Source organism: Phodopus roborovskii, unplaced genomic scaffold (assembly GCF_943737965.1).
Source record: "Phodopus roborovskii unplaced genomic scaffold, PHOROB, whole genome shotgun sequence".
Lineage (NCBI taxonomy): Eukaryota > Metazoa > Chordata > Mammalia > Rodentia > Cricetidae > Phodopus > Phodopus roborovskii.
Window position 1 is genome coordinate 13,300,409 of NW_026126525.1, and position 14,943 is coordinate 13,315,351.

Below are 14,943 nucleotides of genomic sequence, written 5' to 3' on the forward strand. Positions count from 1 at the left end.
TGGAGCAGCCAGGAATTCTTCTGAATAGAACAGTGCATGTGCCACTGCACTGGACTCTGACATCAAGAGACAGAAATTTGCTTCAATCAGGATGGCTCTCTTCTTCCACCTCACCCCATCCCCCATCCCTAACCCCCCCCCCTCCAGCATTCAGACTTTGGAACCCAATCCCTTCATTTGCAATGGAAATGTGGCTAACCTACTTTGCTAAGCTGAGGAAGGTCTGTAAACCAGGTGGTGAGATGAGGCATTCTTTCTTCAATGTCCTAGCCAGAAAAAGAGGCCCAAGGCAAGGAGATCTGGCACCCAAGCTTTCTTTGGGGAGAGGCCTAGCTAAAGTTTGCAATTTCAATTGCAGGATTCAAGTGGATTGTAAGGAACAATAAAGTAAGCTCTGAGAAGTTTACCAATGCTTAAAGACATCAGCACTTTAGAATGACCACAGTGTTAGCTGGCTTCATAAGGATTTATTTTCTGTTATCCTCATATTTCCTGATCCTGCCATTCCAGGGGCAAGCAACCATGTATACTATGAATTATGGATGTCAGTTATGAAAAATCATGAATACATTAAACACTTAATGTACAGTTTGGAAAGTGTGCAACATTACAATCCACAAAATAGTAATCCTAGCAACAGTCAATCCATGATGCCTACACATTTAATTCCTAGTTGTTTTTTAGATTTATTCTATTTGCATGTGTGCATGTGCCCATGTGTATCTGGGGAAGTATGGGTGTGTGTGTGTGTGTGTTCATGTGCACAGGTGTCTATGAGGACCAGAGGCTTCAGAGCCCCTGAAACTGCAGTTACACACAGCTGTGAGTCACCTGATATGGGTGCTGGGACCCAAACTAGCCCCTAATTTCTAGCTGTTTTATAAAAGCATATAGAAAGGTTTCAATCAAACTTTGAAACTGTTGAATAATCGTATTGCTAAACAAAGTCAATGGAGAAAAGAAAACTACATATGCAAAGGGGTAGGAGGTGTTTTTATTCTGCCCTATGGGTTGAAGGAACTCAAGTAAAACAGTCCTGCTCTGAAGCATGGGACAATCCACAAAGAATGTCACCTAGTGCCAACATCAGGCTGCAATTTAGTGACTTACTTGAACCATCAACATGTTTCAAGTCTCCCAGAGAGTGACACAGATGTAGAAGGCACAGCCAAGCATAGCCATGTGTTACTTGGCACATAGTAGTCTCTGACTATACTTTGTTCATATTGGGCACAAGTTATAAGGATCAGGAATGGGACAGGGCTCATGGTCTTCAGGGAAAGGGTAAGATAACCATGTTGTGATGCTGTGAACAATTGGAAAAGCAAGAGTGGATTGTTATATTACAACTCAAATTTGATGTCCATGCATCTCTGGATAGGAAGCATAACTCTCCTCCACCCATCATCCTGTCTCATGCCTGTATTTATTAGTTTTCAAAATCAAATAAACTTTTCTTCTAGACAGCCAGATAGTATAAGGAAGAGGAACTCATTTCATTTCTAAGTTTGTTATTGATGACACACATCATAATGTGGGCAGCTCCCATCTCCTGAGCAGCTACACTTCTGGCCACAAGGAACAAAGTACACTTTAACATTTTACAGTTCATCTGCATACACAAAGTACACCTGAAAGTTTTACAGTTCATTTGCATACACAAAGTACACCTTAACATTTTACAGTTCATTTGCATACACAAGTACACCTGAAAATTCTACAGATCATTTGCCCATGCTGTAACCCACTAAAACCAAACAAGACCTTAGAGGGATAGGTGCCCTTAGCATCCCTCCTCCCCTTGGCAGTTCTTTCTGGTTTGCTCTCTCCCAAAACCCATACTGGAGAATTCTGGGCATGCATCAGTGCCTCCCAGTATCCCTGCCCTGCAATGCCAGTGTTAGAATGCCTGTATCTCTGGTGGATGCTGATGGTCCCATGAATTCCTTCAGTTAGAAGTTCAGTCTATATAGAAATTTGGCATTTCTCAGTTTAGTGAAAAAACCTTCCCCATAGTGTGTGACAATGTTCTTAAAAACCATGTTATGTACTTTGATGTAATATTTTATGTTCCAAAAATCCCACACGTTTTTCCCAGAAAGTCAAGATCTGATGACCCATTCAAATGTGTTTTAATCTTATTTCTGTTTCTTTGCTGTCTCTGTGTCTTCTAGACATCCCAAGTTCATGAAAAAGGACCAGATGGGTAGCCCCTATCTGAGCTGCCATTTCAGAACTTCATTGGGGGATTTGAATGGCCTGTGCTAACCAACTGATCTGTGTTGGGTGAGGACATATTTGGGAGCTCAGGGAGAGAGAGGCACATTTGTTTCTTTTTCTTCATTAAAAATGGGTCCACTTAAATGGGCTCTTAAAATTCTGCTAAAATTACCACTGACAAGTCACATTATATATTTAATCCATATCTCTTTTAATGACAAAACAAACCAAAAAAACCTCAATACTTTTCATATAGCCATAAGTACCTATATTGCAGTTATTTTAGACTCCTTCTAGACTCTAGATCATTCCATATACATGGGACATTCAATTGACTCCCCAGAGAATGCCAGCCTTGTTCTTGAACCTCTGACTCAGTGTTATGATGGCCTCAACCTCCTTTGCTGCCTCTTTGTCTCATGCCTTCAGCTCTCTACCTGCTGGCTTAGGTGTTGGTCTGTTTTCCTCTTGCCTAAAACATCATTAGCTTCCCATTTCCCAGGGGATGAATTCATTTCTTGAAGCGCTCATTCTTGTGAATCCCCAAGTTCATGCTCTCACAAACTGCAGAAATGGTGATGGGTTCTTATTACTGCTTTCCTGACCTGGCAAGCCCTTCTGGTTTATGTATTGCCCATCCAGGTTCACCACAGGGAGGGACCATCTTGTGCTCACCTTCTATGTGTGAGCAAGGTTTCTTGACTGTGCTCATACAGTTATTCTGACATGTATGAATGAATAGCCCATTAGTTCAGCCTTGCTATTAGCATGCTTAATTTGAGTTAGCAGACACAGGGAACCAATGGATGGCAACCCTTTATTTCTTTATGTCCCTCATTTTAGCTAATCAACCTATTATATCACAGGCTCACCTTTCTTCCCAATGTTACCTACACCCATTTCTTCACTGAGTCCATAAACTAAGCATCTTCTAAAATCCTCTTTCTGGTAAGATAAACAGAGCTAAAAGGCTCTTGTAGAATGCATTCATAATCACTGTTTTTTACATAACTTCTAAATTTTATGATTTTTCATTTTACCTTTTACCACTAACTTTGTTAAATTAATTTAAATGTTTTAAGTTTACTGAGCTATGTCTTTGTCTATGTTCCCAAATGCTTCAAAGTTTTCTTAATACTCAATCAAAAAACTTTGGCCTATGGTGAGATGAATGGGAACTTTGGTGGTCTTTTGCTACCCCATGTTGCACAATGGAGGATGGATCCATTGGCAGGGTTTCTCTGCAAAGAGCCAAGCTAGAAACATGTTTAGGGTGTGTGGATCATATGGCTGCTGTCAGAGACATTCCACTCTGTAGTTATAGCTTGAAAGCAGCCACAACAAATAAGCAAATACATTATTAAGGCTAGTTGCCATTATAAATTCGTTTACAGAAACAAACATCCCAGGACAGGGGTTGTCAACCCCCCCCCAAGTTGTTTGGAGAATTGTTTTGGTGCGAGAAGATTGGGTCAGACTTTGTTCTGGGACCGAATGTTCCCATTACACAGTCCCAAGTGATGCTTCAAAGGCTTGTGCCATGCCACATCCTAGGCTTTTTCCCTGGGCTTTTGTCAGAAGCAGAAGCTGAGATTATATAAAGCTTCTTGTGCTTCCATAACGATGCTCTGAGCTCATATCAGGACTAGCATCCCTGGTGACCCGGAAACTTCTTGGTGCTGCTGTGGCATAAAGAGTGAGGCCTTATAAAGGACTATTAGGATCTTGAGTGGGAGGACAATGGTAATGACCTCCCCAGGGACAGAATCAGTGTAGCTGGTGAAATTTAGAGCAGAAATACTCATAATATTAAAAATTTTGAGTAAGGCATTTGGGAAATGGAACATTAGCCTGGAGGCCTTCACTGGGATTTCTTTCTGTTCTCATTGCATGGAATGTATGGACTCCTGGAAATGTACACATTGGATTGCAAGTGAGGAAAAGTCAGTACAAAAAGAACATGTAAAAACAATATGCATAAAGCCTGTTGTTCAGTATTCAGCCAGTGTTTGCTGAATAACAGATTAGGATGAACAAGTATCCTAACCATCAGAGAGAGCGAAACCAAACTGACTGCTCTCATAGAGCCTGTACTCTTAGTGAATGGCACAGGTATTTGAGGATCAAGAAGATATAGACAATGAAATGCTTGAAGTAAATGTAATAGAATATTTTTTAAATAAATAGGTTTGCTTTAAACATACTTTTCCTCCTTTATCTTGTTATTACTGGTTTTCTTAGGAAGAGAATATTCTGATAATTTTTCTGAACCAAAACTGAGTGCCTACTTTTTACCAATGCTACCAGGGTGTACTGGCTGGTTTTGTGTCAACTTGACACCAGCTAGCGTCTTCAGAGAGGAAGGAGCCTCAGTTGAGGAAAGGCCTCTATGAGATCCAGATGTAAGGCATTTTCTCAATTAGCAATCAATTCAGAGGGCCCAGCCTATTGTGGGTGGGGCTGTCCCTGAGTTGGTGGACCTGGGTTCTAAGAAAACAGGCTGAACAAATCATAGGAAGTAAGCAGCACCCCTTCATGGTCTCTGCATCAGCTCCTGCCTCCAGGATCCTACCCTACTTGAATTCTTGTCCTGACTTCCTTTAGAGATAAACAGCAATGTTCAAGTATAAGCCAAATAAACCCTTTACTCTCCAACTTGCTATTTGTTCACAGCAATAGATACTCTAAGACACAGGGATACATAAAATCTGAACAAAACTTCTAAACATCCCCTCCCTCAAGGAGCCTCATTCTGGTGGGAAAGATAGAACATACAATTGATAAGTCAAATTTATAGCAAGACATTATGGCTCATGCCCTTAATCCCAGTACTTTAGAGACAGAAGCTGGAGGCTTCTGGTTTCCAAAGTGAATTGTAGGCCATCCAAGGCTACAGAGTGAGACCTTGTAATAAATAACAAACAAATAAATAACAGAAAGGAGGGAGGGAGAATGGGAGTATGTCAGGAAATCAGATCTTTAGAGCATTAGAGGGTACCTCAGAGGCAAAAGTGAAGGAAGAATCCAAGATCCGAAATGTTGGGAGAGGCAAAGATTTAGAATGGGTGGTCAAGAAAGACTCCTTACATATGTGGCTTTAAAAATAAAATGGTGGTGGGTATTTTATTTTTATTTTATGCCTTTGGGTGTTTTGCTTGTATGTGTATGTCTGTGTACTGTGTGCATGAGTTTTCTGTGGAGGCCCCAGAGGAGGCCTGTAGATCTGGTGTGAACAGTTGTGAGCTAACTTGTGTGAGCTGAGAAAGAACCCAAGTCCTCTGGAAGGGCAGTCAGGGCTCTTAACCACTGACCGGTTTCTCCAGCCCCATGGGTGGCCTTGATTAAATGCTTAACAAAAATGAATGAACGGGCTAGCAGTGTTACGGTAGAGGGGGAGGTCGTTCCAGCTGAGCAGTCTGCAAGTTTGAAGCCTCAAGACCTGGAGTGTTCAAGAGACATCAAGAAAGCCCAGTGTAGTAAGTGAAGGAGAGAGCAATGAGGAATGAGGTAGATGATGCTGACAGAAGACTGGATCAAACCTCGTCTCTCAAGTCAATGGGATGTTGAATCCCATTCTGAGAAGACATTGAAGATTTTTGAGCAAAGTAGAAAGATGGTCAAGCTTACTTTACGATAATTCCTTAGTCAAGAATACACAACAGGTACAAGAGGCCTTGTAGGAGGCCATGTCTGTAATCTAGGTGAGGTGTCAAGCCTCTCCAGATGTGCTGAGTCAGAGGGAAGGCAGACACTTGGCAGGAACCAGTGCCCCACAGGGTCTACCTATCCCCTGAGTGAGATTTCTCTGGAGCATGGAACATTAATTAAGCCATGGATTGACCATTGTCTTCACATAAAAGAGAATTATCGTGTCAGATTCATAATAGCTTAGTGATTAACTCTTGTGAAACCAAAGTGAATATGAACCATATTTGCTTCATAGCAGCCTCCTTTGACCAAGCTGTCCTGCCAATGTTTTATTCATTCGTCCCTTGCCACATATATTTTATTTATGAATTCACATATTTATACTATTTTAATAGTCTAAGAATGCTTCTGACTCCCATGGTGTTCCTTAAATTAAAATGGCAGAATAATAATGATTCCACCAAAACATTTTTTCATCTCATACTTTTATGAAAAGTACTATCATTGTGTTTTACTATTCTAAGGCTTAAGATTGATTATAACTGGAAAATGTTCTTTTTCTTTTCTTTCTTTTCTTTTTCTTTTTTTAGGGAACAACTCAATTCTTTACTGGAGGCTTATAATGTTTTCTATGAAAAGCAGAAAAATCTGCATATTTTGTATGGACAGGTAAGCCCACTAAAGAAATGCAACAGTTTGATTTCACAGGAAACAGATTCTATGAGCATGTAGCCGAGTCAGGGTCATCTGAAATCTAGAACCTGGGGACATGGGTGGTCTAAATAAGCAGGTAAATCTCTAACTCATTCTGATTTTCATGTTTAGACTAATTCACAAAATAGCAGGCCTGGAATGACTACAAGTTACTAAGTATTTTTGGAGCAGGAAAGCATATAAAAACAATGTTAATGATACATTTGCCTTTTGTTTTAAAATGGAATATTTCTCAAATAGTGGATGATGTTATGAACTTTCTTACATTCAAAGCAACATGTGTGTGGAGAGGTGTACACTGTGACACCATTTGCAATGAGAGAATATGATGGTATCTTTGTATCCACCAGTGTGATATTATTATAGCAAATCATACTGGATACATAAGGGCCAGTTTGATTTGTTCATTAAAATGAATAAGCTGAGTTCCAATGAATACATGCTATCTCATAATGTCAACAGTTTTAAAATGTTACAGAAATAGTTTGGTAATTTCAATTTCCTAAAAACTGGCTTTCCATAATAACCAATGATTTTATAATATAACTTTCTAGTTTCTATACTCTCAAAGTTTCTCTAACGATACATTACTTCAATAAAAAGATATTTAACATATAAATTGAAAATAAATTGTATGAGAATTGCTCTGTTCCTAACATTTCTGAGTATATTTGCAAAATACATATATATCCCTGTTGGCTAATTTTTCTTCACTTACACATTTACTCCTTTTGTTATACTACTTCTATTTTGAAGGAGTACTTCAAAAACTATTAATTTTTTCACACATATGTTCTTAATTTGTGTGTGTTTTTTATGTGTGTGTTGCATGCACATAAGTATACAAGCATACATACCATGTTCACACTCAAGGAGGCTAGAGAATGGTGTCTCTGGCTATCATTCCTCTCTTCGCTTTGAACCAGAATCTCTCACTGAAATGGAAGGTTGCTGCTTTGAGCTTAGCCATTCAGTGAGCTGTTGGACCAGCCCCCAATTCTGGGGTCATGCCAGCCTTTTACACAGGTGCTGGGAATTTGAACTCAGGTTTCCCCTGTTCTGCTTAGTATCATATAGTATGTTTTCATATGCATCTTTTTTCTTTTACTGAGATGAAATCTCAGTGTATAGCCCTGGCTAGCCTGGAACTGTATTCTAGCTGGTATCCAGAAATCTTTCACTGGCCTCCACCTCTTTGCTGATTTTAAAGATGTGTGACACCACCATCCCTTAATAAACAGTCTTTCTTTTGTTCAATATAATTTTATGGGTTAAATTATTATTTAAACAGAAATACTTTCTAATTCCTAATTCAGTACAGTTTTTAAATCTGCAATACTTTTGAATTAAATGGAGCTAAGCAATATAATGCCACTTAGTCTAAGAGCCAGAGCTCAAAGAGCATTTAATACACTGTGACCATTGGTGGATATGCCAAGGACACTGTGGCTTATTTTGCCAGGTATACTGTTTTAAAAATAAAAGGCTATTTCAAAATTAGAATTGTTTTATTGATATGCATAGAAGCCAAATAATTCAACCCAGGAGATGTTTAAACCTAGAAATATCTCCTACAGACTTATTTTATACATCTTTACTTAAAGCATTTAGCTTTCTATAAATGATGCAAAAACAATTACTGTGGGTAATGGCTTCGTCCTTAGGCTGAAGATGGACAACTGATTGTTGAAGGGATGCTAGACATTTTCTGGGGAGTAAAACGACCCATACAGTTAAAAATACAAGATGAGAAGCAAATATCTTCATTTGATCTGTTGAAGTCAACAGAAGCATTTTCCAGCAAAGGGTAAGTTGTCCTCCCTTGTAATTCCTCAGATGGCTCAATGTCTGCCTTTGCTGTGTGTGTTCTTAGCACAGGTTGCTTACCGCTGTGCATGAACGTTATAGGCAATCTCATACCATCCCCATTAACTGGGTATTTGGAAACCATGTCTCCAAAGTTAGGGGAAATTGTGCAGGACCTGGCAGGACCAGAAGGACCTTTGTTCCATGGGCTCCAGAGTCTAGGTTTGTGGGCCCTTCCACTCCATTGTGTCTCCCAAAGACTGCATTTGCTCACTGGAAGAGACAAGGCACAAAGGTAAGGTTTGAATAGTCACAGCTTGACCTTCAAAAATTGGGAAGAAAACTTAAATTTGTTCACTCCTTGAAACACAGGACTCTTGTTTTCTTGAGAGGAGACTGAATTGTGCTCATACTCAGAACAAGCAGAGCTGTTTAGCCAAGTACAGCGAAGTGAATTTGAAGTTCATTACACAGAGAAGTTTCTTGTGTGGGTAGATGCAACTGTACCATGGATGTCTGACTTTGGTGGCATTTTGTCATTACCCTTTATAGTTTTTCTTGAAAATTAATAATTATTCTAAATTATACTCATAAATGGCTCACTTCCTTTTTTCTCCATCTTCATTCCCACCTCACCTCCCTTCTGACACACCTGGACCACTGCAATTCTCTTCATACCTCCTGTCCTCCCATCCAAAAAAGGAAGAAATTAGGGTTCTACTGAGAAGAAATGGAGAGCCAGCTACCAGGGTGACACATTTTAGTAGTCTGATCTTTGTCCACTTTTAAGGAAAGTTAGGTATCACCCTGGAGAATATACCCATGTCCCACCATGATTTTTACCTTTCCAATGTGTGCCTTAAACAAGGCTGAACATTTTGTAATGCCGTAAACACATCATGCAATTTCTTAATTTCCTCACTCTGCCTAGAAGCCCAGAAGCCAGCCTATATCAATGGTCAGTCAAGACTTGCCTCTAATAAATTTGACTCAATGTCCTGAAAACCTTCCATGGTCTCCTAATCCATACTGAGCACACTGACAACTTTTCTCTATCACCTCCAGGCCACACAGTTGGTTGGACGTTTGCACATCCTGTCTTCCATCACCAGTGTGAGTTTCTAGCGACATATCTTGAATTGTGCTTATATCCCAGTGCCCAGCACAAAGAGGAAGATGGGGGAGGAAAGAAAGAGGAGTGAAAGGGGGAGAGAAGGGGATGGAGAAAGATAAAGTGGGATATAGAATTATGATAGATGGAGAAAGAAGGTATGAATAAGGGGGAATAAGATCAAATTAAGTCCCCAGAAACCTGTAAATAAATTACACTTGCTTTGTGTGATAACCACCTCGCCCCATCAGCGGTTCCTCACTAGTTTCCCATCCACGATAAGGGCTGCTGGTGGACACAGGACATGGTACTTATGAGCACAAATGGGACCACAACCTCAGTCAGCCTATGATGCCCAGCATCCCAGCATGCCATAGATACAAGATGACTGACAAGGCTGATCACTCAGATGACTGGAAACAGCATTTAAAAAGTATCTAGCCAGCCTGGTGGTGGTGGAGCACTCCTTTAATCCCAGCACTCAGGAGGCAGAGGCAATCGGATCTCTGTGAGTTCCAGTCCAGCTTGGTCTACAGGGTGAGTTCCAGGACAGCTAGATTAGTTACACAGAGAAACCCTATCTCAAACACCCTGCCCCAAAAGAATGGAGCTTTGCTTTAAAAACAACAGCAGCAGCAGCAGCAGCAAACAAACAAAAACAAAAACCAAAACTATACATGATATAAATTCACAAAATTAGCAATTGTATTTAACATCTTCCTAAGAACTCATGACAAAGTTCTTTGGGAAGCCAACACCTTTTGCTGTATTTTAATTCTTTTGGGTTCGTTAAAACTTTGTTAAGTATGAGGCCCAGGAGGTAAAAGGCACTTATACTGGTATGTGAAGCTATTATTATCTTAATAGCTATTCAGAGATATGTTTTAATTTCTCAAATTCAAAATACTAGTTTTGAACTAAAAATACTGAAATTGTGGGTAAGTTTTAGGAGCTAGGCTGGGGCTAAGGCAATATTGACTCTTTCATATGCTGCTTTCATAGTCTGCTGACTATCAGCTGTCATCCTCACACTGCATCGTCTGCAGAGCCCATTTTCACTGAGAGTGTTGCTGGTATATTAGGAGCCCTTCTCCTCACCTCACCATGGCCGAACATGACAGAAACAGCACAGAGGAGGGGAGGGTTATTTGGGCATGGTAGCTGAAGGGACTCTGTCCATAGCAACAGGGGCTTGAGCCATAGTTTGTTCCTATTTCAGCAAATCAGGAAGCAGGGAGCTCTGATCAAGATGTCTTCAAGGTCTGTCCCCGCAGTGAGCCACTTCTGCAAGCTAAGTCACAGTGTCAACAACTCCACAGCACTACCAGTTGGGGTCCACATGAGCCTATGGAGTGCATTTCATGTTCAAGCCTTAACAGCCCAGAAGTAAGACCGAAGTTATTTCTCCTTTAAAATTGAGAAAATGCAAGACAACTGCAGAAGCCTGTGACCGTGGTAACCAGACATGACTAGAACACTGCTATTGGCATGTCCTTTACCACAGTAGCCAGACTTTCTAGAACACTGTCTAGAACACTTGTGCTGCGAACCATATCTTTCTAGTGAGTAAAAATTAGCAGGAAGAAACCCCACCTCTTATGCATACAATGCAGACTGCCTCTGTCTTTGTCTCTGTCTCTGTCTCTCCTTCTCTCTCTCTCTCTCTCTCACACACACACACACACACACGCACACACACACACACACACACAGAGAGAGAGAGAGAGAGAGAGAGAGAGAGAGAGAGAGAGAGAGAGAGGCATGATAGCATTATTTGGTTATGGTTGGTTAGTCAAGAGGGCCTTGTGCAATCAGCTGAGCTTTCAGGCAGGAAGGCAAGACACCAATGGAATGGCCTTCCCTGGCTTCTACCCTGACAGTGCAGACTCACTCTACACTGTTTCCTGGCTGCAGTTCCTTTTCAGGTGACTGAATTTAAATTCTTCACCTCAACTAACTTTCTCTCATTTTCCTTTTCCCATACTGTTGTTATCCATGGACAGGACTTAACATCACTGCTCAGATCTGCTGTCCCCCATGGGTTAGTGGACAGTGAAGGACATGGACAGTGTGTGACCAGCTGCAAGGACTCCGGCTGAGCACCTGTCCATTCATGTTAGTTTGTTTTAATCGTGTTAGAAATGAGTCACACTGAGGAAGTACTAGCCAAATGGGAAGGGTAGAGTCTTAAAAAGTACATCGGTTTATTTGAGCTCTGGCCACTTGTGTGCATGGAAATGACCCTATGGGAGGACTTTGATCTCTCAAATCTCAGACAAATGTTTTATTACAGAAATTGTGTGTTTAAAATGAAACAGACAGAAAGTACCTCACCGGGGTTACTTTTGCTGGTTTTTCATTTCTATCTTAATATCTTTCTAAAGTCAGTGTTTGGCATATTTTAGACAAGCCATGGCAGAATGAAATAAAGAAGCGAACAGGTTCACAAGAAGTGAACAGGTGCATAGTTGATTTGCATCAGTAATGTTTTTTTTTTCTTGTGTTTATAGATAGGGAAGTGACTGCATTTTATTTGTCTATCAAATTTCTACCTCCATTTTATTTTGCAAACATTACAAGCCCTCTCCAGTGTTTAGATTTGTCCCTGTTAAACTTCCTGGTGCTTGGTCAAGCAACACAAACTATTCCATGTTTGAACATGTTCAACCATTTGATGTTAAGGTTCTAACCAGTTTTGCTTGAAAAGTATGGACAACTGCCCTTAAACTTAGTCATATCCACAGTATATAGAATGGTTCTTGAATTATACAATCCCAAGCTATGAAGTAGTTATTTTTGACTTCAGCAATGAGTGGCATGAAAGAAAGAGGCAAAATGAATATATTGAGCTTTTTATTCTTTTTCTCTTTTTTTTATTAATTTAGTTTTTACATTCCAATCACAGCTCCCCTGCCTCTCCCATCTGCTCCTCAGAGAGGGTAAGGCCTCACCTAGGAAGTCTACTAAATCTGTCCCATCATCTCATTGAGGTAGGACCAAGGCACTTCTCCACCCCCCTCACACACCTCTGTGTCTAGGCTGGGCAAGGTATCTCTCCATATAGAATGGGCTCCATTAAGTCAGTTTGTGCATTAGTGTTAGGTCTTGGACACACTGCCAGTGGCCTCATATATTGTTCCAGTCACACCATTGTCACCTATGTTAAGGGAGTCTAGTTCAGTCTTATGCAGGTTCCCCATTTGTCAGACCTGAGTCAGTGATCTTTCACTAGCTCAAGTGAGCTGATTCTGTGGGTTTCCCCACCATGGTCTTGACCTTTTGTTCATATTATTGCTCCCCACTCACTTCAATTGTACTTTAGGAGCTTGCATTGGGTAGTTGTGGATTTCTGCATCTTGTTCCATGTGTTTCTGGATGAGGGTTCTAGCTTCTATGGGGTGTGGATTGTAGGCTGGGTATCTTTTGCTTTATGTGTGGTATCCACTTATGAGTGAGTACATACTATATTTGTTTTTCTGGTTTTGGGTTACCTCACTTAGGGTGTTTTTTTTTTTTTTTCTAGTTCTGTCCATTTGCCTGCTACGTACTGAGCTGATTTTTAGCCCCTGTGTTTATGTGGCACCACTATTACCACAAGAAGTTAAGGAAACTGAGGGGGTGGCTATCACATTTGCCAGAGTCACTGACCAGCTGTGGGGATCATAAGTGGTCACTTTTGTAGAACTTCTGTTCCTCCTGTTGGAAACAGCACCTGGTTTCTTTGCATTTAGTTTTAACTTCTCATTGGTATTCAATTCCCATTACCACCCCTCTTTCAGTAGTGATTAAACATGACTACTTTAGATTGCTAATATGCTGTTTATTGGAGAAAATGTTTACTTTCATGAGCCATATGGATAGGGTGTGAGTAAAGAACTGAACTGCTAATACAAATAGTTCCTCTATTTCATGACATGTATTTTGACTGACAATATTTCCACATAGTAGAATTTGTTCAAAATCTTATTAACAAATATATTATGGTCATATTATCTACTTTGTATGTGTGTTGTAAATCAAACAGAAGAAGAGTTATAAAAGACTTCAAGAGAATTCCAAGATCAAGAGGAAAATAGTAGCTTTGCTTTGCCAGTGCCTTCAATTAGTGTTTATAAGATGTTTTTCATCAGTATGTTGATTATTTTTCTTTTGTTATGATAAAATGTCATGACAGAAAGCAACTTAAGGAAGGAAAAGTTTATTTGGGCTTTTGATTCTGAAGGGATAGAGTCGATGGCAAGGAAGGCATAGCACTATAGGACTATAGGAACAGGGAGCTGGCTGGTCACACTGTAGTGCACACACAAGTAGCAGGTAAGAAAGAGAGAGAGAGCAGTATAAGGCTACAAATCCCAAAAGCTAACTCAGTGATACCCTTCCCCCCAAAAGACTCAACTTCATACACTTGCTGTAACTTCCCCAAACCAACAGAGGACCAAGTCTTCAAATTCATGAACCTTTGGGGACATGGTCATTCAAACCACCAGTCAGGGACATTTGGGTAGAATTAAGGTCAGAGATGCCCCAGGTGTAAATATTTGGGGTTAATACTATAAAGGATTTTATGGAAGAAACTCAAAGTACAACAAAAAACATTCCTGAAAATAGTAGAGTCCATTTGCCTAGGGAGATTCAGAAATGCACTAGACCCCAAATTGTACCTGATCCATCATGAAATGAATTCAGATGGTGGTGATTACAATGAAGATGATGATGGTGGTGGTGATGGTGGTAGTGGTGATAACTGTGGTAGTGATGATGGTGATGTCGATGGTGATAATGGTGGTGGTGGTGATGATGATGGTGGTGATGATGATGGTGATGATGTTGGTGGTGATAATGATTGTGGTGGTGATGATGCCAGTGAAGATGATATTATTCAGATAGTATTTTAGATATATACTGAGTGTTTAACTATATTTAGGGCATTATTTCAAAATTGTTAAACATTAAATAAATAAACATATTAAATCCCACCAATAATTCTACCTCATACTATGATTATTCCCATTCTACAAATGAGGACACTGTGGGCAAGAAAGGCTATGTAACTAACTTGTTTAAGACCAGATAAATAAAATCAAAGTGAATGTTAGTCTGCTGTAACATAAACAGTTGTCATGATTCATGTATTCTGGACAAGAGAATTTTTGAAACTTGATAATATTCTACATGAGATAATATTTTTCTAGTGAATAATTTTTTTCAGATATTTTATTTTTGCAAATTGTATTTTCAAAGCAGTTCAGCCCTTAAACATAAGTACCATATCTTATCATGTTAGGGTCACTTTCTATAATTATTTTAATGCTGTAGATACTTATCCATGATTGTAAATGACAGTTTTGAGTCTAAACTTCCCTAAAACCTTAGGAGATATCCTTGTGTGTCAGTGACTCATACTGGTTTCTACCCATCCTTTCTTAGAATACATTTTACAGAAT

General features: G+C 39.9%; 1 protein-coding gene across 1 annotated transcript in view; it reads left to right on the forward strand.

Moving 5' to 3' along the window:
- Positions 1-14,943, forward strand: part of Rassf6 (Ras association domain family member 6) — a 37,317-nt gene that overhangs the window by 16,108 nt on the left and 6,266 nt on the right. Inside the window, exons 4-5 of the mRNA XM_051198589.1 lie at positions 6,459-6,537; positions 8,247-8,389. Coding sequence (XP_051054546.1) covers positions 6,459-6,537; positions 8,247-8,389 — 222 coding nt within the window. The remainder of the gene's footprint in view (positions 1-6,458; positions 6,538-8,246; positions 8,390-14,943) is intronic.